This window comes from Uranotaenia lowii, chromosome 1 (assembly GCF_029784155.1).
Source record: "Uranotaenia lowii strain MFRU-FL chromosome 1, ASM2978415v1, whole genome shotgun sequence".
NCBI lineage: Eukaryota > Metazoa > Arthropoda > Insecta > Diptera > Culicidae > Uranotaenia > Uranotaenia lowii.
Window position 1 is genome coordinate 2,791,071 of NC_073691.1, and position 25,087 is coordinate 2,816,157.

At 39.1% G+C, this 25,087-nt stretch overlaps 1 protein-coding gene across 4 annotated transcripts in view; it reads right to left on the reverse strand.

Annotated features, from left to right (window-relative positions):
• LOC129738878 (aminopeptidase N-like) overlaps window positions 1-25,087 on the reverse strand; it is an 87,520-nt gene that overhangs the window by 9,175 nt on the left and 53,258 nt on the right. For all 4 annotated transcript variants that reach the window (XM_055730194.1, XM_055730196.1, XM_055730193.1 and 1 more), the window contains 2 exons: window positions 9,904-10,063; window positions 5,740-6,063 (listed from right to left, as the gene is read on the reverse strand). In XM_055730194.1, the coding sequence (XP_055586169.1) occupies window positions 5,740-6,063; window positions 9,904-10,063 (484 nt within the window). The remainder of the gene's footprint in view (window positions 1-5,739; window positions 6,064-9,903; window positions 10,064-25,087) is intronic.

Here is a 25,087-nt window from a genome sequence, read left to right on the forward strand (position 1 = left end):
GCTGAGATAAAACCATACTTGTGCTAATACGCGAAGTTCCAGATCAGCTCTTCAACTATATCTGATACACCTTCTCGTTTCATGAATGAAGCTCGACGCTCCCGCTGCTCATGACGATGCGTTGTGGTTTTTATCTGGGCATCGGGGGAGTTAATAATTTAGATTCTATGGGTAGTACCTACTGTACATCTTAATACGGCTGGCTACGCGTCGACGTTGTGGGAGCTTGTGTGTTCTACTGAATGGGTGTGGAGTTACGTAATTACTCGCTTCAACTCATTTAATTTCCAGAGCATCACCCTCATCCCATCATACTCTCATTATACCGTTTGTCGTTGGCGTCGTCGTCGGTCGGTTATGTACTTTAAACATCCGTAGATCCGAGATAAAATGTATTGTATCCATCTCTGTCATGAGGAGGTCTGCTAAAAGGTATAGAGAGATAAACTATCCTTTTTTTGTTACCCTATATTGATTATCAATAACCAGTAAGTACTTTTAATTAAAAAGATTCCAGCTCAATCTATGCCTTTTAGAAGTCGGAAAAATAATTGTGCTAAGCTATGCCAAATTTCTTGGTGAAAAACACACTCAAGTCGGCCTATTTCTTCAAGGAATATTTACGTTGATTAGAAGTAATATTTTCTTACCACCCGAAAGAGAAAAAAAAACACCATTAATTAACTGTAGGTCTGCAAAAACAACGTTGTTTGTTTGTACGCATGCCGTCACTTCACATCATACCAAGAGCAGATAGCGGCTTGGATTTTTATCAAGCATAGAATATGTTACTCTATGGTAGACTGGAGGATTCGAAAGAGGAAAATACAAACTAACCGATAAGATAAACGCACATAGAGAGCCGTATGCTGGCTTAGTTTCCAATTTAATTACCGATTTCAAGGTTTGCCACCCTTTTCTTAACCCAAAGGTAGATTGAACTTCGTCCCGTTGCCGTTGTCGGGTGTTGATTTGATTTTCCAAATATGGAAAATCGACCGCATAACGCAAGTTGACTGTGGTCATGTTAATGTACAACGGCAAGGTACGAACATAAAACTTCCATTAAATGTCAGATGAGTTTGTGAAAAACATTAATAATTAAGTTTCTAGCCTACCCCTGGCTGGCAAATAAAAGTTCTGGCATAAGGATTCGCGAGCTCTGTGAAACACTTCACTTATTCCTGCCTGGTCTTGTTTCATCACCACACCACTCAGATATTTAGGATAAGTGATGTCAGTCGATGAGTTTTTGCACTGTAACGTGACTGTTGTTTGAGTAGGCGGTGCTTTTGAACCATATTTGTTTACAACAAAAGTGCATGCCGGCACATGAAGTGTGAAAATGACTCGTCGTTGGAGGCTCTTGGCGAAAATAGCATTTAAATTAAATAACAAATGGATCTTAATAGTTTTTTGAGTGACCTGTTAAAATCTGTAGTCATTTAAGTTCGAGCTGCTCGTACTGACGAAGAATGTCGTTTTAGGTACAATTTCACTTGCTCTGTTTCATAATTTTCGTGAAAATGAGAAGCATTTCCCAGGAAAAGCGCAAAAATATTATGCACAAATGGTGTATATTCCCAACATTTCGCTGAGTCAGATTGCGAAAATGGAAGAAGTAAGCATTCAAGTAAGTAAGCAGAAATTCGATTCGGAAGTATGGAGGGAAGGAACTTGGTGGTCAATAACAGATTTGAGTGGGAACAGGATCCGGTGGACAAAACTTTTGCCCGGAAAGTCTTGCGTGCACTTGCAAGTAAGAAAACTGCCTTTGTTCAGGATGTGGCCAAAAACGTGCATCCCTTTTTCAGCACTGTCCATTGTATACAAGGTAAGATTGGGTCTAAAAACATATAGAAGCAGAAAAAGCCGAAGCCGAGTCAAAAACAAGCTGCTTCCCTCAATACAAGAGCTCGTCAATTATATAATGAACTGCTCTACGTTTGTTTTGATAACGTGCCGCTATTAAGCCTACCCCTCTTCTGATCATCACCCAGTATTGTTTTTGCCGGAATCGGCTTCCGATCGATACTCAAGAGACACGATCGCTTGGTACAAATCCAACAAAGTCCGGATTGTACCAAAGGAGATGAATTGTCCTCAAGCGAAACCGATTGAAACTTTTTGGGTCCTTCCCAAATCATATTTGAGAAGATATGTGAAGCCTGCAGATTCTATCTAAAACTTCGCTAAAGACTATAAAAAAGTTGCCAAAATTATCGCAAATCAGTCTGTGCTGAAGCTTATGAGCAGTCTTATATCGATACCTGGCTTACGATTGACTGAAATTTCCTTTTTTATTAATTCACTATAAAAGAAGACTAGATATAGAGAACATATAGGGGAAGGTTTTAACGAAATAACTTCAAAAATATATTTTTGTAAATCTTGGTTCCTCTATTGATTTGCATTGTATCAATTTTATGATCACTTAACTATATTAGGGAAAAATTAATTTCCAACTTATTCATGTGGTAAGAGAAATCATTTTATGTTAGTTTTCGCTCATTTCAAAAAGTGTTTTCTATGGCCGGACACTACGAATTGTTCCACGAATTTTGTCACCAATCGCCACAAAACGTTGCGAAATGACTCAAATTACACGCAATTGTCTTGTGAGTATGGGTTTTTTAATACTGAAGTTTTCATAAAAGTTTTTTACCAGAATGAAACATTTGCTTCGAAAAAAACTAAAGAAAATTGTCTATGACCGGACAGCAAAATTTTAAGTTTTTTAGAGGACTTAAATATTTTCATTTTTGAATTTTTCAGCTTCTGTTAACCATCGAAGGTTAAAGAGTTGCTAAAAAGAGTAAGAAATGAAAGTTCCAAGTTGATTTCTTGATTGGTTTTGAATATTTTCTTGTCCTTTGAAATAAAAAATCTTTTCGCTGTGTGTAAGGTCTGAGATTAAGCGTGAGACATGAGGAACAAGACTAGAAGCTTGAGACCTGAGGTCTGAGACATGGGAACTAAGATATAACACCTCGGACATGAAAAATTGGACTTTAGACTTGAAACCTGAATCCTTAAACATAAATAAATTATGAGACTGAGACATGAGACAAGAAAAAGAGACATGATGTGTTATTGGACATGAGACATGAAAAGTAAGGCGTCTCACATTTTTACGTACCACTTATCACTTTTCATTTCTCATGTCTACGCCTCACTCGCCATGTCTCATGTCTTACTTTTCATATCTTACTTTTCACGTTTCATTTTTTACTTCTCACGTCTCATTTCTCACTTCTAAAGTTTGCACCTCACGTTCCATGTGTCATATCTCAGGTCTCAAATCTTTGAACTCAGGTCTCAAATGTGATGTCTAAAGAGTAAAGTCTCATGTCTCAGGTTCAATATCTCGAGTCTCATTGCCTAGGCATCAAATCTTTGGTCTTAGGATGTAGGATTCACGTATCAAATCTCAGGTCTCGTGGCTCAGGTCTTAGGTTACATGAATTATTGACTCAAATTCAGATCTTCGAAATTATCGCGGTTTTTTACACGGTTCCTCGCACAAAGCACGGTTTTATTCGGTTTTCGAATCACTTTTTTTTATCAAGATTGTATCAGTTGCGGCACTAATTTTTCAAAGGATATTTCAAGTAGGTACTCTTGCATTGACGGTAATGACATGATCTGTTTACATTTATGGAAATGGATACTTCCATACGTACTTTCATCCAATCGGATAAGTATACGGTGCGATGAAGCCTAGCCTTCCGCATCCGCTAGTCTGGCCCCGAAAGTCAGGACGGAACAGTAGGCCTTGAATGATACCAAAAAAAAACAGGCTGGAAATGTTATTCTTGAAAGTATTTATTATTTTTGTTTTGTTTTCGTTAGATTCGGTTGCTAACGAAGTAGGCCATCATCAGCTGGTAGTGTGTATGATACACTTGGCTAAGGCCCAGCAGCGCCTACTACTGGCTGGCGCTGCGGCGGTTTTCTGGGGGACAAGTGGTTTATTATTTTCACCCGTGAAAGAAGGGGATTTTCTCTTGTTTATTTTTCAATCAGTTTCTCGACGACGAGCGAGACTGATGCGAGTTATCGCCGTTATCCGATGCTGGGATGATTTAGTACTTCCATCAGTCGAGTATGTTATTTTTCTAAACCCTCGGCGTAATGAGGGGGGCTATTTGAAATTGTGGGATTAATTTAAAATTGAATATTTAATGTAGGTATGTATGATGGTGAACCAATCATTGCAATGTTTCTTTGTACACAATAGAGTTGAGTTGAGTGCACTTAAAAACCTCAAGTGCAATAGAACGCATAAATTGCTCCATCCCATTAGGATCCCACTTAACGGACGCATCTCTCACTCTTGTCGTACAACATAGAACAGACGAAATGTCAACGAAAGCATTTCCCCGTAACCAACCCGTCCGTGCTCGGTGCTGTGGTGTGGTGATGTGAAGGCGAAGAATTTCCGGAGGATATCACGCAGTGTCTGTGAATTTTGCAATATCTTGATTTCAGCTTCAACGATCATCGTCGTCGTCACCAAGTGGTTGTTGGGTCTGTTGGTTATGTCGCGGTCGGGTCGTCCCGAGCATATGTGCATTATGCTAATTACAAATCGCTTTTCCGCTAATTGCATTCGCTTTTATTTCGCTCAATTGTATACTAATCTTTATTGCTGATCTTCTGGCTAGCTTTGTTCTTCTATATGCAAAACATAGGCCTATGGGCTAGAATGTTTTATGCATAAGTGGGTACCTACATCTATTGTGGTTTCCTCGCGTGAAGAGGTTTGTGCGCGGAGACAACATAAACGAAATTCATCCCAGCAAGCCGTGGGGAAGTTCCGAATGCCAATGTTCACATTAATCGCGCCCCACCGTGAACGTGACCCCTCGGTTTCTGCTTCTCGCGTCTAGCGGATGAGAGCATTCCCGCTGTTGATGTCTGGCTAGACAGTAAATAAATAGGTATAGTAGCCCGATCAACATGAAGACAAGCGTCCAGATCATAACGAATCAAGCGTGAGGTTGAACTATTGATTTTTTTCCATTCATGGCCTGCTGTTACAATTGGCATCCCATTTTTATGCTGGCAATGATAGCTTTAAGGTGATCGAGTAAACTTTACTACTAAAACCATTCATTCAGTTTTAATAGTATTTTAAACTATGGAGAAACATTTATAGGCTAACTTTTCTACAAACATTATTTATGTTAAGAAAAGTAACAATCGACCTGTTACTGCCGATCAAATCTCGATCGGTTCGATTGCACAGATGGTTGTGTGTATACAATATGGAAATACTAGCAAAAAAAAGAATGTATCCAGAGCATTGCTGGAGAAGCTGGAGTTTGCCATCGTTCTAATGCTCCGGCTCCAGCTCTAGTGTGTGGAAACTCGCACCGGGTCAATAAACTGTGCAGCACCCATCGTCGTTTCGTGAAACAAATTATGCGGGTTTGTTTATTTAAATGCCGATCGACAGCGGCGTTAGTCGTTCTCGGAACTTTCCGGGATTTGAATCGTTTCTAAGCTCGTTTCGCTGGATTGTTACTATTATTACTATCGAAGATTTTCGATGTTTCTATTTATGGAACACGGCACGAGCATTTCAATTTCAATTAGAAAAGGTCGAGATGCCACTAAATCTTCATTCAGCTTGAATAGACGTGAGTCTAAGTCTGTTACAACTAATCTACCTAATTTTCGAATCTCATGTTGTTCTTTTTGACCTTACTGGAGTCACCTCCACCAAAAACTCACCTGTAATGGTGTGGAATCCAGCCGTAATGACGGCCAATGATATCCTCGTCATGTTCCTCGACCGGCGGCGCCAGATTCCCATCGTCATCGGAATAATCGTCATCCCGATTGCCGTGATCGGGCCGGGCGCTGCTCCAGCTATCGCGATAGTTGGTGTTCAATCGAGGGTCGTGCTGATGTTTCTTCGGGTTCGAGCCACCGTTCGTCACCGGACCGAATCCGTTGGTCGAGGAGCTGACCGATGACGCTGAGCTGCCACCGAGGGACCCCGTCAGGATGGTGGAATTTCCATTACTGTGGCCCCCGTTCTCCGCCGCATATAATCTGCAATTGTAATGGGATCGATCAGTATCACCAAGATCATCATGTAGCTGCCGGAAAGTTGCTCAACAAAGCTTAAATGAATTGCATCTATTAACGTATCCAATCCATCCAGTTAAAACGCGCATACAGAAGGAGAAAAAGAGCGGTCAGATAAGAGCAGATGGGCAGCCAGATATCTTTCGAAATTGAAACGGAGAGCCGAGGATAGGATGATGAGTTAGCCGCTAATCTGCCATTCATCGTCGAATCGTTTGCGCTTGGTCATTTAAGTACCCCACGGGTAGTAAGTAAGTGGGTTTGGTAGCGCGCAAGCGAATGAGGAAGCGTCTTTCGATGGGATGCTGCTGACAGAAACCGTCAATCATCCGGTCAACCGACCAACGAACGATTTAACTGGTAGCAGATTTACACATGTAGGTTTATAGGTAAAAGTAATGACCGTGTCGAGATTATCGGAACACTTTGAGGAATGTACCCTGAGCTGAGGTGTACCAAGTGAATATTTTATGCCACTTATTTGTCAAAGGCAAATTGGCAAATACGGTACCTCTCAGTTAATGGTTCTTGTAAATATATCTTAATCGAAAATTTGTTGTTGTCTATTGTTATTGAAGTATTGAGTGATGGTTTAAGTTTTGAGGAAACAGACTTTGATCTCTGTCGCTAGACTTGGCGCATGGCTTCATGTGACAAATTTTTGGCAAAACAATGGAAAACGAAACTGAACAACACGTGACTTGTTTAACAGGAAATATTTTTGACAAACCGAATCTTTTTCTTTTCAAATTACAAGGACAAAATTGCTTAAAATGACACAGAAAGAAAAGAAAGACTAAAATAAACAAAGGACAAAAATAAAAAAACTCTCGTCATTGCTGACAGTTTTTCAGTATTGGCGTTTGAGTAATTTTAATCAGTTTAACCCGTTTTGCTGTCGTTTTAATTATAACGTTAATGTCTTTTTTGTCATTTTGGTAACTTTTGTCATGATTCTTATTATTGTCATTTTGTCATATTTGTCTTTTGTCTTTTTTGTCATTTTTGTCTTTTTCGTATTTTTTGTCTTTTTTTGTCATTTTGTCTTTTTTCTCTTTTTGGTCTTTTTGGTTTTTTTGGTCTTTTTTGTCAGATATTGTAATAAGGAGGACACACTGGTTCCTCCTAGGAGAAGAACGGAACACTCGGTAAACTCTCACGATTTGTGTAAGAGTTTATCGTGAAGAGTTGCTGAGTGTTCTGTTTCGACTCTTAGGAGGAATCAGCAGGAAAGAGAGCAGGAAAGAGACCAAGAAAGAAACCCAAAAATGGCAACCGAGAGGAAGGATCCCACGGCTACTGCCTCCTTGAAGGATCCCACGGTGGTGATTGGTTCCCAGAAGGATTCACAAGCTGTAAAGGGCGCATCGGAGGAAAAATGCGCATCTGAGAAAAAGTGCGCATCGGGAAAAAGGGCACTACGGAAAAAAAATTGTCTTTTTTGTTTTTTTTTTTGTCATTTCTGTCTTTTTCGCCTTTTTTGTCTTTTTTGTCATTTTTGTCATTTTTGTCATTTTTGTCATTTTTGTCTTTTTTGTCATTTTTGTCTTTTCTGTCTTTTCTGTCTTTTTTGTCTTTTTTGCCTTTTTTGTCTTTTTTGTCTTTTTTGTCTTTTTTGTCTTTTTTGTCTTTTTTGTCTTTTTTGCCTTTTTTGTCTTTTTTGCCTTTTTTGTCTTTTTTGCCTTTTTTGTCTTTTTTGTCTTTTTTGTCTTTTTTGTCTTTTTTGTCTTTTTTGTCTTTTTTGTCTTTTTTGTCTTTTTTGTCTTTTTTGTCTTTTTTGTCTTTTTTGTCTTTTTTGTCTTTTTTGTCTTTTTTGTCTTTTTTGTCTTTTTTGTCTTTTTTGTCTTTTTTGTCTTTTTTGTCTTTTTTGTCTTTTTTGTCTTTTTTGTCTTTTTTGTCTTTTTTGTCTTTTTTGTCTTTTTTGTCTTTTTTGTCTTTTTTGTCTTTTTTGTCTTTTTTGTCTTTTTTGTCTTTTTTGTCTTTTTTGTCTTTTTTGTCTTTTTTGTCTTTTTTGTCTTTTTTGTCTTTTTTGTCTTTTTTGTCTTTTTTGTCTTTTTTGTCTTTTTTGTCTTTTTTGTCTTTTTTGTCTTTTTTGTCTTTTTTGTCTTTTTTGTCTTTTTTGTCTTTTTTGTCTTTTTTGTCTTTTTTGTCTTTTTTGTCTTTTTTGTCTTTTTTGTCTTTTTTGTCTTTTTTGTCTTTTTTGTCTTTTTTGTCTTTTTTGTCTTTTTTGTCTTTTTTGTCTTTTTTGTCTTTTTTGTCTTTTTTGTCTTTTTTGTCTTTTTTGTCTTTTTTGTCTTTTTTGTCTTTTTTGTCTTTTTTGTCTTTTTTGTCTTTTTTGTCTTTTTTGTCTTTTTTGTCTTTTTTGTCTTTTTTGTCTTTTTTGTCTTTTTTGTCTTTTTTGTCTTTTTTGTCTTTTTTGTCTTTTTTGTCTTTTTTGTCTTTTTTGTCTTTTTTGTCTTTTTTGTCTTTTTTGTCTTTTTTGTCTTTTTTGTCTTTTTTGTCTTTTTTGTCTTTTTTGTCTTTTTTGTCTTTTTTGTCTTTTTTGTCTTTTTTGTCTTTTTTGTCTTTTTTGTCTTTTTTGTCTTTTTTGTCTTTTTTGTCTTTTTTGTCTTTTTTGTCTTTTTTGTCTTTTTTGTCTTTTTTGTCTTTTTTGTCTTTTTTGTCTTTTTTGTCTTTTTTGTTTTATTTTATTTTGTTTGTGAGTTGTGATTTATTTATGTATAAATAGGAATCATTTTTAAAATTATCTAATAACCAGGTAAAATAAGATAAATATCGCGATCGTTTTATTTTTTTTTTCGATTTTTTTGTTTCGATTATAGTCGTTTTACCATCTTTATGGCATTCGCGACTTTATCAACGTTACAGTTGGCGGATCGTTATTGAAAAACTTATCCGGTACAACTGTGTTCGATGTTTACTCTTGGGCTCGAACTCGCGGACATCGGCTCAGGAGACAACAGACTTGCCAACTGAGCTATATCACAAGCCAATTTTTTTTTCGATGAAAATGTTAAAGTGTTTATGTAAAGTTTTTTGTGAAGAATGTGGTGAAGAAATAAAAAAAATAAATGAACCATCAGGTTGCCGCAAACTCTTCTCAGAAATTCATTGTTATTCATTAAATTTAATGGTAAAATTCCTGGATCACCTCAAAGGATAGAAATAATTGTCGTGGACTGTGGTCGTATGTTTGTGCTGTGTTTTTGAAACTGATCCAAATATTGAAAAACAAACTGTTAATTTGTGTTGATGGTAAACAAATTAACCAAATTTGCACATGATTTTCTCATTAAATATTACCCGGATGACAAAGTACAGTTCTTACTAACTTCTGCCACAAGTGGACACAAAATATGTGTTTATTAATGTCTAATTAAAATATTTGGGTATCCCGAGTGTACGGTGATGCACCTCTAATGACCCATATTTCTCGCAACGAGGCTAATTTGTCTCTCAGCCTGCGGTTTGGCTACGATCCGTACACCACCGACTCAAATTGCTCACCGCATTCGAGAATTCGAATCACGTCCCGAAAATAAATACCGAATAATCAGTAGGCCGTCTGTACGGCAAGAAAAAAAAGGTGAATGCATCATTTGTTCGGGCTTTCTTCTTGCCACTACATATTGGCATAGCCTACTGCTGCTGAGCTCATCGATATGGATGACGGGTGATGTGATGAATGCCAAGAAAATGCTCGAAATTTCTCAGGTGACAGAGTTGTTGTTTTGTTGGCTCCTTTCCGAATAAAGCGCGCGAATCAATCGCGCTCAAACTTCGCGGGAAAAGCCGATTACTCACCGTTGTTGAGTGATGAGCAGCACCAGCAGGACCACCGAGAGCACAATCAGGGCCAGCACCAGGAACAGGGTGAAGTACCAACACCAGGTCGGGATGTACTTGCCACGCGGGGCTCGATTGACGGTGTATTTCTGACCATTTTTGCTTTTCAGCTGACCACCTTGAATTAAATGGAAATGGTATGGTTGTAAAATCTTCTTCGAGTTTTTCTTATTAAGCTCTTTATGATAGTTAGTAAAAGACTAATGCGCAGAGGGGTTATAAACATTCTAAAAGTGCATTCCTGAGAGAATAATAAATGATTTTTCAAACAAGCAAAACGTCATGCTCAATCTGGATGCATGCAATAAATGATACAAAAGAAAGAGAAGGAACTGACTGGGGATGTAGAACCAGTTTTTCTTCGAAGTTTTGGTAATGAAATTAAGAGAAGATACCGATATAACTCAGTGGCAGGCAAACCTGGAATATTGTTGTAAGAGGATTTCGGGAAAGTAATTTTCCGGTCTGTGATCAGATAATGATTGTTTATTATGGACATGGAATGAATGTTTGCAAACTTGAATAGAGATAATTCAAATTTAAAAGCAGGCGTCTTCACCTTACTTCTCCTGAAAAAAAAATCGAGAACTCTGCATAAATAACCTTTAAAGCATGCAAATCTGTGTATGATGAGGAACAGCATTCTTTTTTTCGCAAAGGGGTATGAATGCCGAGAAAAAAAAACTTTTCTACATGTCCATCATCATCGTCGTTTGAGTGTCCGAGAAAAGCACATGCAGTTGTTTTTGAGAGCTCCGGTTAGGGTTGATGTACGATAAGTTGTCTACCCTCATCATTCAAGAGTGAAATAAATGAGTCATCATAACCTTAAACTTCCAAACTTTGTTTTGATTCACATAGAGTGCATACTTATTATCGATACCAACCGATATGAACGGACTACCTCATATTTAGCCGTCATTCAACTCTAAAGATTAAACATTCCTCCTAATTTTATCATAGATTCAACTATAAATGCCTGATCTTTCTTATGAATTTAACTGTCAAAATAATAGATTCAACTATAAATTTCTGATTGATTTTATGAAATTATTTTATTTATGAGTGACTAAATTCAAAAATTTTAGTTGAATCTATAATTAATGAAATGTTCTATATTAAGAGTTGACTGAAAATGTAATGTCAATACAGAGAAGTGGAATATTGTTGATAAAACTATAATCTCCGTGTAAGTCTGTTCAGTGAAAGCATTCAATACAAGTAAGTATTTACTGAATCCCTTACCCTAACGTATGAAACTCTGATTCTAATGGCTCGAAGTTCGGTTCATTGCCCGGTTTTCACCTTTTGACCCATGCAACCGGGCGGTCGAACTGGTTCCATCCGTCCATCCATACTGCACAAATGGAATTATGAGAAATGTCTCGACGAGAGCGATAATTTTTGTTTTTTATTCGCACGCGTCTTTAATTTCCCGGTCGCGTCGTCGACTGTAATCGAATCTGCTCCCTTCCCAGTTTAACCATTATAAGCCACAACTAGTTGGACTCGTGGTAAATAGGTGAATCATAATCATAGCAAGCCGATTGCCTGAAGAGGATGTGGCCGTGCCACACTCCCAAAGTCTAAGTCAAAGGTAACTAGATAGGATGTCGCTTTTCCGTTTCACTGATCGAAGTACGTAGGTACTGAAACCGAATACCAAACTAAGGTGGCGAATAGGTAGGATGGGTTACTTGGATTGAATAGAAATATGCTAAGATTGGCATAGCTAGTTGACTTTGACCAGACGATTCGCATTTAGATAAGTGCGTCAATTACACACGCCCACAACCACAATACCGAACTTTAGACGACGACACGGTGAAGAATCAGACTGATGCGACCGACTCCAGAGAGCGTGTGGCCGTATCGGTTTCCTTCGATTTAATTAGCTGAACGAACGGCAGACGGACTTTTATCACTTTCTTATAGATCCGGCAAAAGTTCGAACGATCTGAATTGTCCGGTTCAGTGTGCTGTGGTTGGTTAGTTTATCGTGTAATTTATTTTGGTATTCTTTTTCTTTCATTCGGCCTGATCTGTGTGGTGTCGCTTCTCGAGATTATTCCGATCGTTGACCATCTTCTTCCCGATCCATTCCAGTTCGGGTGTGGGTGGATAATTTTAATTTACTCCCTTCAACCGACCGGTTTGGGTTCCTTTCTCTTTTTGTAACTTCTCAAATGAGTTCTAGAGTTCATAATTTCGTTTCCGAAAAAAAAGAAAAAAAAAATCGTTTCCCGAGAGAGCCTTTCTTCTGCAAACCATAGTCAAGTAACTGCCAGCCAGTCCAACGACCAACGACGATGTTTACTAAATTTTGCACCCACATGATGTGGTTGTTGTTCTACGGAATTCATCGTTTCAACATCATCAGCATAAAAATTGGTTTCCGATTGAAGTATGCCTTCTAGTTGCTCAAAATGTTTTCTTTTGCTCGTTGCGGTTATTATGCTGAGTCGGGTCGGGTGCATTCCGACGAACTTTACGATCCGAAAATTCGGTCAAACGTGAACAACTCCACTCGTTTATACTTGGGAACATTGCCCTGTACAGGGAAAAGTTTTACCAAATGCAACTGTTGGGTAGTTTTTGGGTTTGTTTATTTACGAAGTTTTAACGTTGTTCTTTGTTATGACGATTTCGACGTATAGTTTTACACATAGTTGATCAAGTCATACTTAGAGACGACTTTTGTAGGAGATCATAGAACATCATTCAAATCCAAATATTAACAATTTGTGCAAGTCTAAAAAGCACGACTCGAATGCAGCTGATGTGCATCGATTAAAAAAATGTTTCAAATGTTTTAATTTATGGCAATTTTTTTTTAAATTTTCACTGACAAAAAATAAAAAATTGAGAAACATTACAAAAGTGACAAGTGATAAGAATAAAAAAAAATAACAAAAATGAGAAAAAAATGAGAAGAATTATTTTGTCAATACAACTTCTCCTTAAGGTCACCGTAAAGAAAAGCCGTCTTGATGTCGAATTGTTTTTCCGCCATCAATGTACGGAATGTAATTTGCCAAACCACGGCGCGAAGACCTCTTCTCAGTTCGTACAAAACTGCTGACTTAAGCCCTGCGCAACAAGACGCGCTTTGTACCGGAAGACGTTTCCAGGCGATAGGTCAACCAACGCCCAGGTGCCATTCGTCCTGATAGATACTAGTTCTTCGTCCACAGTCATCTTCCAATTCGCAGCATACGGTGAGGAAAACACTTCTTTGTAGGTCTTAGGTGCCTCACACTGTTCCAGAATGCGCCCAGAAATAGCAGATCTGCCACTGAAGCCAGCTCCTGGCTAACGGTCGGGAGCACCAGCGCTCGTAACAACCGGTTGATTCTGTGCAGAATGGGAATACTTGCCTAGAAGTCTGTGCTCCCGACAACTGCGCCTCAACACCTGTGACCAAGGTGAATTTGAGTTATTCTGCGGAGAGAGCAAGGTCATATCAGTTACGATGTCAGTTGATGTATTTCCATCTGCAGATTCGTAATCGGTTTCTCGCTAACCGAAACGACGCCATCGTCCGAATCACCAACGACAGCAACATCATCAGTATCGGACAAAGTTCGTTCAACACTCGCATCAGCATAGTGGTGTTGGTATACTCGCCGTTATCGGTCCTCAAAAATTTAATTCTCCTTCTAGCTAACACTCGTCCATCGGACCGGCCGGCGATGTCCGAATGAATCACTTCCAGCAACTGTTGCGCCCTCGAACCTCGTTTGCTGAACGGGAGCTGCTTTGCCTATTTCCCTTTAGCACTCATGTTGCTGTCAACGAACTCACCTCAAGCACCACACTTTTTGCAATACCGTTGGCCACTTTCTTCACGTTTGCCACTCCGAGATGACATATTCGCTTATGCAACGTTTCCAACGACACTTTCGAAGTACCAACCATGCAGAGTCACTATGCTGGTCCAACTTGAGTAAGTCATTCTTGATGCTTCCGCTCGCCACAAGCTGATTGTCTTGGTTCGACACCCTTCGTTGTCGAATGTCACAGAATAACCACGTTTCACAATTTGCACAACAGACAAAAAAATTCGCCGATAGTTCCGGAATGAACTGGACATTATGGGCCGGAATCGCAGTTCGTTTCTCTCGACACTTTGTTAGCCGTTGACCGTTGTTAGCTGCTTCTGTTCGTCAACCAGGGGAAAAGCTGACATCACCGTTCAAAACGCCTGGCCGCTTTTCTTCATCGCAGGACAGAATTTTGCAATATCGAAATACTTTATTGCAACGATGACATTTGAGATTGGAATGTACAGATTTATGTTTGGCGTTGACATGGTAACCGTTTTTTGGTAGTCGAAACGTCCCTTGGCTACCAGCGCTGTTTTGTGCCCTGGCAACGACTCGTCCTGCAGCAAAATGGTCTTGATCGAATCTCCGGTTATCGGTGTTCCGAAATTTTTTAGTGCCATGACCATTGGTTGAAAATTTTCCGGCAAACCAGCTAGCAGCAGCATACCGACAACCTCTCAGGATTTGGGAAATCAATTTCAGTCGATTGGATGTGGATGTGGATATCATACGATTGGCGTAGTTTTCCATCGTACTGCAGCTTTCCAGATAGACCCGAATCAGCTTGTACAGCGCAGTCCTACTTCCCTCGTGAGACCTGTCTCCTCGAAGGCATCGCAAAGCTTTTTCAACCTTCATTAACGGGTTCCAAAACAAGATGATTTTGCCTCGGGTTTTCTTGTCCTTGACTGGATCAACCTTTTCCACTGTCCCATCCGTTTCCGCTTTCGGTTCCACCGCTTCCCACAAATAGGTCCTCCACTTCCAAATAAGTTTGAACTGCAAACATCCACGTGGTCCCATTCTCTCGTCCTATCAGATACTCGATTCCAGGATTTGCGTTCGTGACCATTTCTTCAAATATCTGGGCCCATAACCTAATGGGCAACTACTACTGAACTTATAACACATTTTTTAAAGTAAATTAGGAAAGACATGATTGCTATGATAAATACAAATTAAGATTGCTGTGATTGGATTTCGTCACAACTTCAACATGTTCCTGTTTTCATTTTTGATAATGTTTGTCATTTCAAAAGTTTTTGCCATTTTTATCAATTTTGTCATTTTTGTAATTTTCGTCAATTTGGATATTTATTTTTTTGTCATTTTTGAAAATTTGCATTTGTATAATTTTGTCTTTTTATATTTTTTATAGTTTTTGTCATTTTGGTATTTTTTGTGTTTTTTTCATTTTCATGTAAATTTTCTATTTTTTTTTGTTTAGGTATGACATTTTTGTAATTATTTGCAGGTACGTATTGGGTCATTTTTATTATTTTTGTCATTTTCATCATTTTTGTTATTCATGTCAATTTTGTTATTTTCGTCGTTTACCGCATTTCGGTCACTTTTTATTATTTGCCAATTTCATCATTTCCCGTTTATATATTATTTGTGAGTTTTATCATTTATGGCATTTTTGTCGATCTTGCAGTTTTTGTCATATTGGTATTTTATCACGCCTATCTTGATACTTGAAGATTTTTGGTAAGGTGCAGTCATATGAGATAAAGCATAAGTAGAATGATCTCTGTTTTCAAACGAATTTTTCAAGTTTCAAAGTCATTGTTAATCTCAAAGTTTATTTACATCGATATCATGCATTTGACCTAAAAAGATTCGTTTCCAAAGTCGTATCACGAAGCCGATCTTATGAAAACTCTGCAGTATATTTTTAACTAAAAATTGCAAAAACAGAATAACCTAAACATTTGAAAGGTTTTAAATAAATAATAATCATATTAATAATTCAAACCCTTCATTGGAGACCTCGATTAGATAAGCCTAACGTTGGCACTGGCACATAAAGGGTCAACTTCAACAGTGCGGTGTGTAGTGTTGAAGCTTTAACGTTTCAGTTTTTAATTGTAATTTTTAAAAGGCAGCTCATAAAAAAGAGTAAAACACTGTTTACGACTTTTGCAGCTGAATTCGCAACGACGAAATGGGGGGCGTATAACTGTGGTGTGTCCAATGGCCGTCCATAAACCGTACACGGTCTGCAAGAATGCAATTTGTAACGGGTGTGATGCACGTTCTATTCTAGGTTAGGTGCTGTATTGATTTCATTGGGCGTTTTAACGCAAGATTACAACAAGCTCAGATTGTGGTTCCTAATTCCTTACACCGAAGACGACGCAACCGATTGATGGTCTCATCCACAAATCGAGGGGCGCACAGGGACATTTGTTTTGTTTTCCATGGAGCGCGAGCGGATGCATGGTGCATGTTTGCTGTAATGTGCTAATCGAAATTTGCAAACAACAGCTCGACTCCCCATGAGGAACAATAAAAATTGTTTACCAGTTGGTATTAGCGTAAATATGGCAAAGTAACGAGCAACTGTTTTTACTAGTTCTGTACTATCGTGTAGAAGCTCAAAAGCGTTCTAGGATAATATAAAAAAGGTAATCTATCATTTTTTTATTCTTTTAGTAAGGTACGTCCTCAAAACAATTAATTTTGATTTTCTTTAAAATTAACGACTACTAGCGAAACGCCTGTCAGAGCGCTATAACAAAATGCTAATTTGATGATTTTGTTAACAACAACCTCTCTATTCTGTAGCTGCTGCTGGTTGTCCTCCTACACATTTTTGCATATTAGACCTCAAGCGTGTGCGCGCTGCTGACTGTTGCAAATCGAACAAGGTAGGCCATGGTTTTAAATTTGTTCTGTTTTTTTTTTTTACAAACTCTTGCTAGAGCTATACCTTGTGCCTAGTTTGAGGTGAACCTCAAGCATGCTGCGGATTTTGCCGACGCGACAGTAAAATCGATGACATCATCGACCACTCTGCGGCTACTAAGTTTATCCGTCCTGCACCGGTTCAACAGAAACAACGAAAAAAAGAGTAAAGAAAAGATATTTACAATACAAGTTTGCGGTAATGCACAGTAGGGTGCATATATGAACGATCCTCGCTCTTGGCTGGGCCAACAAACACGTGATGGCCCAACCGTGTACGGACGTGATATTCCAATTGGCACCTTACATTATAGATATTTTAAAACAGTTGGCAACGATGTGTTTGGGAAAGTGTTGTTCATCTTGTGGCAAACTCCACCCCGTGCCATCTAGTCCAAACTTATCCCAGACGTGTGTGGAAAGCGAGGAAAATATCGCTACAATGTGATTCACATTGCGTCAGAATTTAAACGGCCGTATGAGGATACCAGGTGGATGATAGATAATTTTGCTAAGTGATATGGGTCTTGAAGGACTTTTTGCACCCTTCTTTTTCTCTTTTTCCACAGATATGCAAATTTGCTGTGACGGACAGTCGAGGATATCCTAAACTATTTTAAGACTTCTTTTTTCCATGGGTAACTCCTGATAGTTGACATAAGACAGTTCTGGTAAGCCTATGGGTTTCCTTTTTTTTCACACTTCACCTTCTGTCTGATTCGAATGAGTTTTCCGATCATATTTAATCAGATATTAATGGCTGAATTGGCGTGACTTTTCGTCGATGCCGTCGATAAGGAAAATTTAACAAAACAGAAGCATTTTCCTAAGATCACAGTAGGCCATCTGTGAATTCCTTTGATACCTCGTTTTACCGCCGATACAAATACTCTGTGGCCCACTTGGATGAATGCAGACCACATTAAATTATTATATAATGTGATAATTGTTGTTCCCCATATTTTCTCCAGCGCTGGCAAATGAAGTCGGGATCAAATGGATGCCCAGAAGCCGACAAGATGCATCTCACCGATCAGCAGATCAACATCCAAACGCACTGCACTGTCTGTGCGTATCGTTGAGCAGACGTGGAAGGCAAGGCGTTAGGCGCATCGTTTTGTTCGGGAGCATCGATGCAGCAGCATTGGAATGGAGGAAAGTGTGTGAGCTCGAGAGAGCGTATCAGTCAGTAGTTGGTATATTTTTCTGGGCCTTTATTGGCAGCAATAAGGAAACAACGTTTATTAATAATCCCATTTATTTTATTTGATTCCATGCGCGCTCAGCACCCAGCTACCTACCTCTCATCGAACCAGCCAGCTTGGGCAGGGTCGCGACTTGTATCAAACTTCGCTGTAGCTGGAAAATGCTCATCTCTCCCCGCTTGCGGATTGCCAATGGTGTTAATAATCAATTTCGCATTTGTTTTTATTAGCGTGTATAGTGCTGGCCAGTACAAGTGCAGGGGTACAATGTTGTCGAGGCCGGGAGAAAGGCCATTTTATTACAGATTTTAAGACAAATGGTTCATTTCATCTTCACGAAAGCGGCGATCCAAGCAATCCATGATCTAATCAAAGATCAAATTGGTCAATCGGACTTTTTTCTCTACTTGATTACTTGCCACCGGAATGTCTGTTCGCTCAATTGGAACAGATTTTAAAACTGAGGGTGATAAATTATAAAATTTTGATCGGGATGATTCGATGGAATGGAATGTGGCAATATGTACTTCGAAACCATGTGGGTGCGATGCGTAGCGTGTAGACTGCCGGTGCGATGACGCGTCATCGCAGCACGAAACAAATTTCGTGGGGAAGGTCAAGAAGATTGAAGATTGGTCGGCGAAAAAACCCATGTTCTTGAGAGCAAGTCCACATGTACTTTTTAGCTGTCTGACAGGGCGCAGATGTGCTATTCCTACTAGTAGCAGACACAGCCAACTGCGATTGCAACTTTTACGATGTATTTTTCGTGTGTTTGTTGTTTTACGCTGTTTGATCGGTGACTAAATCCACCGGTTTAGGCGTTACGATATGACAGCACCACACCAGTTCGCGTCGTCGTGAGCTTGCTATCATGAATGAAACCGTATACGACCACCGGTTTTGCGTAGGTGTTCAAACGATCCACTTAAGTTGACCGGCTTGGTTTCCCCTAGGGGCTGTAAGGCAGTAATTTTAACTTATGAATGAGCCGATTGTCGCATAGCACGCTGCAATATTGGTTTTTCCTTTTTCAACAACCATATGTGTAGACTTCTTCCGAAAGCCTGTTGTGTTTTCTTTTTTGCCGCAAAGAACTGATAAAATACATTCAACAGTGCACAGTGCACGCAAACGATAAGGTTTGATCAGCGACTTTCGGTGTTTCTGATTGACAGCGGCGACATGCGTAGGATGGCCGACCATCTCTGAGCAGGCCAGGTTTTTTTTTAATGTTGTTTCTTGAATACCTTGAATTCATTACAGCACAATCTAAAAACCACCATGCAGCACAGAGCACACTTCGATGACGATAGTCGACTTCGTCATCGAATCGAAGTTTGCTTAGTTTAGTGGACCGACTAGTTCGAGCAATTGATTACTATGCAAACTTAGCGGTAGCGAACATAAAAAGACGACAGACTCGATCGACGGTAGGTCGAATAAAAGGTTCGTCAGAATTCGTGCGCCATGAGATCATCCTCTCAAAAATAGAGCCTTGCATCTTTTGGTTTCTTATCATTTAATTTTTTTTGTGATAGTCTTTGATTGGAGGACGCACAAGGTGTTTCATTTCACACTGATATCAGCTAAATTAGCATTGACTCCGCGGGTAGTGGCGTCCTATCATTAGAGATAAGTTGACGCGTGACTTAATTTTCCACGTATGAACTTTAACGATGTTGGTTTCGAATAAACTCGTAATTCCAGGGAGTACTTGAAGAAAGGGGGAAGAAGTTCTGAGATGATCTAACGTCTACTTCAAGAGTCATGAACGCATTACAATTCCAGGGAAAAAGTACCATCATAAACGACTATGCAATTAATTATATTAAATCCACCTCACCTGACCGGCTTATCTGGTCATGGAATCAAAATAGAATATGCCTACCAGATGAGCAGATTATTCATCACGCATTTGAAGCTCGACGTCGCGGACGTCGGACGTGCAGATGAGCAAACGGATGATTAAGTAAAGGCCCACGGATTATTTCTGTGGTAAATGAAGAACGTATTTTTCGACGATCAAGACACGAGAACAACTGCAGAAAAGTGCAACAGAGATTACTCAACAACCTGGCGAATAAACGCATCATCTTATGATGTTTTCGTTTTGCCGTATTACCTCAAATAAGTAAACAGTTAACGCACGAGGTTTGACTTTTGAGAAAAGGAACCGTCCAACAAATCGTTTGTTTACCGAAGCTGCATTTACTACAAAGCTCTCGAGTAGGTCAAGTTCTAGGGTTACGGGGTGGCGCTTTCCAGCTCGACGACGGATGAATATCAGATAAAACAAATTTTTATCACCATATTTTAGAACGACTGTTCCTGGAGGTAGGTGTCAGATTATTTTTTTCTTTTATCAATTTTTTCCGAGCACATCTCTCAACATTGAACATTGATTTTATTTTTGTTATAATGACTAAAATTGAAACAGGGAACGCAGCGTTACAAATAACAAGCTTTCGAATAACTTCGGGCCAAAAACAAATTCCACAATTTACAAACTAGAAGTTTCCAAATAACTAAACTAATACTGATCCAGAACGTGATACTGATTTCAATCCGAATCCCCAACCTTCTCCCGCCTCTGATATCCTGGTGTGGAACCTAAAGCTTAACCCGATCCCAATACTGATCCCGATCCTGATCGAGCTACTAAGCTACGATCGCACATCATGATCACGGATTCTGATCTTGCATCCTTATCCTGATCGTAGATCCTGGTTCATGATTGTGGATACTCGATCATGATTTTAAATCAAGGATCCTGAAACATTCTGGATCCGGATTTTGGGTACTAATTCTGGATAGCAGTCCTTATCTTATACGCTGGACTATGATCTCAAATTTTTAAGCTAATTTGGGATCCTGGTCGCGTATTTATATCCCAATCCTGAATCATGATCCTGAACTTGAACGCGGATATTGAATATTTACCAGTTCACCTGTACAAGAATAATATAAAAAAAATCTTGTTTTGGATCCTGAATCTGAATCTTGAATCTTGATCCCATTATCTACCGTCAATCCTGATGTCGGATTCTGATCCTGGATCGATCGAGATTTTGGATTCTGATGCTAGATTAGATTACAAATTCTTTATTTCGATTCTGATCCTAGATTTTGAGTACTTGTTCTGATCCTCAGAATCTCGGACCCTGAGCTTGGATCCTTACTGATTTTTTACGAAGAGACTGGTCCTAAGCTCTACTTTTGGATCCTGATCCCGGCCTCTGATGCCTAATCATGGGATCGATTACTGACTGATACGTTGATCCTTATCCCGGATCTTTATGCTGATGTTTTTTCTCGAATGCTTATATTAATCCTATATTTTGGATATTTGATTTTGATTCTTCATCGTGATCGTGAAAAATTATCTTAGATCCTGGAAATCGAACTTGAATCCTGATCTTAATCCAGATATCTATTCTTAAACGGTCTAATCCTGATTATAGATTCCTAAAGACCCTAATGTACCCCGATTTTGATCTTGATCCTGATACCGATGCTGGATTCAGATTCTGGCTCCTGAACCCGGTTCGTGACGCTGATCGTGAATACAATTTACAGCTACTGATTCTGACCATGAAGATGATACTGATCCTGGATCCTGATTCAAATGCTGATCGTCGATTCTAAATCCAGATCTCGGATGTTGTTTCTGATCCAGGATTCTTATCCCAACTTATATTGTCTTCTTATCCTGGATTCTGATCCCGGACTGATCTCGGAAGCTGATCTTTGATCAATGATCATCAGTAGAATCTGCCGAAGCAGTTAGGTTGAATTTATTTACTCTTAAGTGTCTTCTATTATTTTTTACTTTGAAGCGCGCATAGCCATCTGCGTTCATACAGATGTTCGTTTTAAGGAAAACTATTCAAAGGTTTCACAAAATCTATCAATTTCTAAGAATTCAATGTTTTTCTTACATTTCTTGCTTGAACCAACGTAATAAATTTACTCCGATGCCAAAATAGGGAAACAAACATTGATTTTTGCGATTTTAAAGGACCTTGACTGAGATTTGTTGGATTTTCTTTTGTATGCTTCGTCTATTCTGTGATATTTTGTTCAATTTAGAAAAAGAACAGATTCTATTAACATTTTCATCAATTTAATACAGATCTCTGCTAAAATTAGGATCAAAAACTGAATAATAATCAGGATAGTGTTTCAAAAGTATCCTTTTGAGCCGATAGTTAACTTGGTTGCTTGGTAACAGACCGTAATATGTGTTTGCATTAGGATGTTTTTTGAAGTATCAATTTTCGTGACACGGAATTCGTTCGGTGCTTCTATTCATATGTTGCGTTGCGACACTACTAGTGTTACACCATAGGTGAAATGACTTTAAAAGTTGCCTATACTAACGTACTCCTAACATCTATTTTCGTCATCCACTAGTCAAGCTCTTCCACTCAAGATGTCGCAAGGAATTGTCAAAAAACCATGAGTATTATACCGGTACTAGTACTAGTCGCTTGCACTAGCGCAATCCTAACAGCAATATTCGTCATCCTGTATATAGTCAAGCCCTTATCCGGTACAACTATGTTTACTATTGGGCACCAACCCATGGACATCGGCTCAGGAGGCAAATGTTTTGCCAACTGAGTTATATCGGAAGCCTTCAAACGAACTTCTTTTAGTCCAAATGAACAAGAAACCGGAGTACAATCAGAGCAATAATACTTATTTTTTTGTTTGCACGCTTGTTGAAAGTCTGGGTGTGCCCCAATGATCTGAATATATTTACTGTGGTTTTGTACTAAAAGCCTAAAAGCACTGATCACACTGACATGACACTTAGATCCAAATTTCGCTCAAATTTTGGCTAAAAGCCTCCTACCGTCAACATTGCGCGGCAGCATTTCGAGCCTAAAAATTTTACTAAATAGCATGGTCTCCAACCTGTTCAGACCGTTCGAGTAGTCTGAACTGATCGATATTTATATAATGTCTGGTTTAATTTTCTAGCAGAGCTACAACATCGATCGAAGCGCCTCTGGTATCGACATTGCTTGTTAATTTTTCGAGCAGCCAAAAATCGAAATCGAGTGTCCAATGGTCAGTGGTCAGTGCTAAAAGGTTCATAGAAGTAAAGGAGGATTGCAATATCTATCGATTGAAGTAGTCGATGATCCAGCAATGATTTATGAAGTTTTTCCAGACCAAAAATTGTAAAGGAAATAATTTACTTAGTAAATTATTCCGTATTATTGCCGTGGCTAACAATGTGATTCTGGGTGTGGAATTGGCAAAACTATGGTCTTGGCGTCTAAAATATATCTATTTTTTCTGTTTCATATATGACAACTTGTCTTTTTTTTTCTTTGTAGCATTTTTACACACACAAAACTTCTGGTTACCCTAAATTCCTTTTTACTAGGTCACTGGGAGAACAGCATCCGAGCCGTGCCGTGATGTGGTGGACTGCAAATTTTACGTATAAGTGCGAAAACGCTTTTGCATCTCGGCCCAAGAGTGGCATGAACACCGGACGACGAGTGTCCGGCCAGTCGACATACTCCTCTCTCTCTGGTCTGGTGATATATCGAGGAAAGATCAGCTCGGTATATACAATTCACCTTTTCGTGCTTCTGATGCTTGAGGAGTGTATCAAGGAAATTTGCATTTTAACACAACACATCGAAGGGGTGTTGGTCATGGGGTCTGTGGTCTGATGCGGATTTGGAAGGGGAGCGCCACTCGAGTGCTCGCCGATGAATCACGTGGGATTTGTTTGGGCAACGGCGATATGCAGCTCACGAGATCCCCAGTCAGTGTGGTGATCAATGAACCTGATTGGAAATTTGGACAACGTGCACTGATTTGTATAAACACGCGAGTGACATCTCGATCACGTTCGGTTGGTCTTATATGGTTTGCCATTTTCGCTGCGCACTGTTTACGTTTGATTGTCGATGGACGATAAACATACGATTTTTTATTCGTAAAAAATAGTTTAACTAAATATTTCGAGTGCTACTTTGTGTTATTGGTAACAGGGTTAGTAATCGCGTGAATCACATCCCTGGACTCATTTGATCGTATCGAAGTGCTACCTCCGCAACATCCAGACTACTTTGATGATGTCAGCTGGTTTGATGAATCGTGGGAAGCTTCAGGCATACCCAGATTAAAGCATCCATAAGCAAAATGGGTGAGGTTTCATTAACAGCGAAGGAGGCGGTGGCGGCGAAAGTGAGCCTAATGTAAACCAGCTAACCATCGACATCGTTTGCTTTCTTTCGCATGGATGGTTTATCCCTCGCTTAGTTTGACACGTACTACGTCTAGTTGGTAGGGCACGAGTTGAAATGTCATTCGGATTTACTAAAGCTTCCATCAACAAACCCTCGCAAAAGAGTAATGGTGTGAATTTCCCACGTTTAATGTGAGTTGGATCGAAAATTTATCGTAATGGATTTGCCGTTCGTGCTACATTTTACTGATGGAGATTGATTGAATTTCTTTCTTTGAACAAACGACTAAATAAATTGCTTTACAAATTAAGATAATAAATAGTTTGAACAAATATGCAACGTTTCGACAGAAGATGAAAGCCATCATCAGCCTTTTTTATGATACTTCACAACCGGATTAGTCTCTACTAATTTCACACATGTTTACAAACCATCGGAGGCAACCATCTGTTCAAACTTATCGCTCCAGCTACATTTGTTGTGCCTCATTTGTTTCAGAATGGAACATCGTTGGTAACAAAACTGTCCCTCCGAAATGGCGTGTTTAGCTGTTTTATTGATTACAAGTCCAAACCACCGGAACGTGCCCTGCGTGCTTTGATTTACAACTACATTATTCTATTGTAATGTGGTGTAACCGTTTTCGGAACAAGAAGTAATTCATTCGCCATCTAGTGATTATTACAAATGATTTCGCTTGCCGGGGATTTGCTAAAACAGAAAAATTACGTCAGCCACCACAAAGGCCATCACCAGTTGAGGCAGTCCCTGGTTTCCTTGGGGGCTGATTTATGTTTGATTGAAATCTTTTGCACTTTCCTCCCTCGACGAGCGACCAATCGAATCGACCTGATTGAGGCGGTTGCTGCATTGGCAGTTCTTCCGACATGAGAAAACGATCCGTTATAAATTATTCCCCATTGATTAAGTGTGACTTGGAATGTTTTTGTGATGTTCAGTTCATCATAAACCATTTGACTGA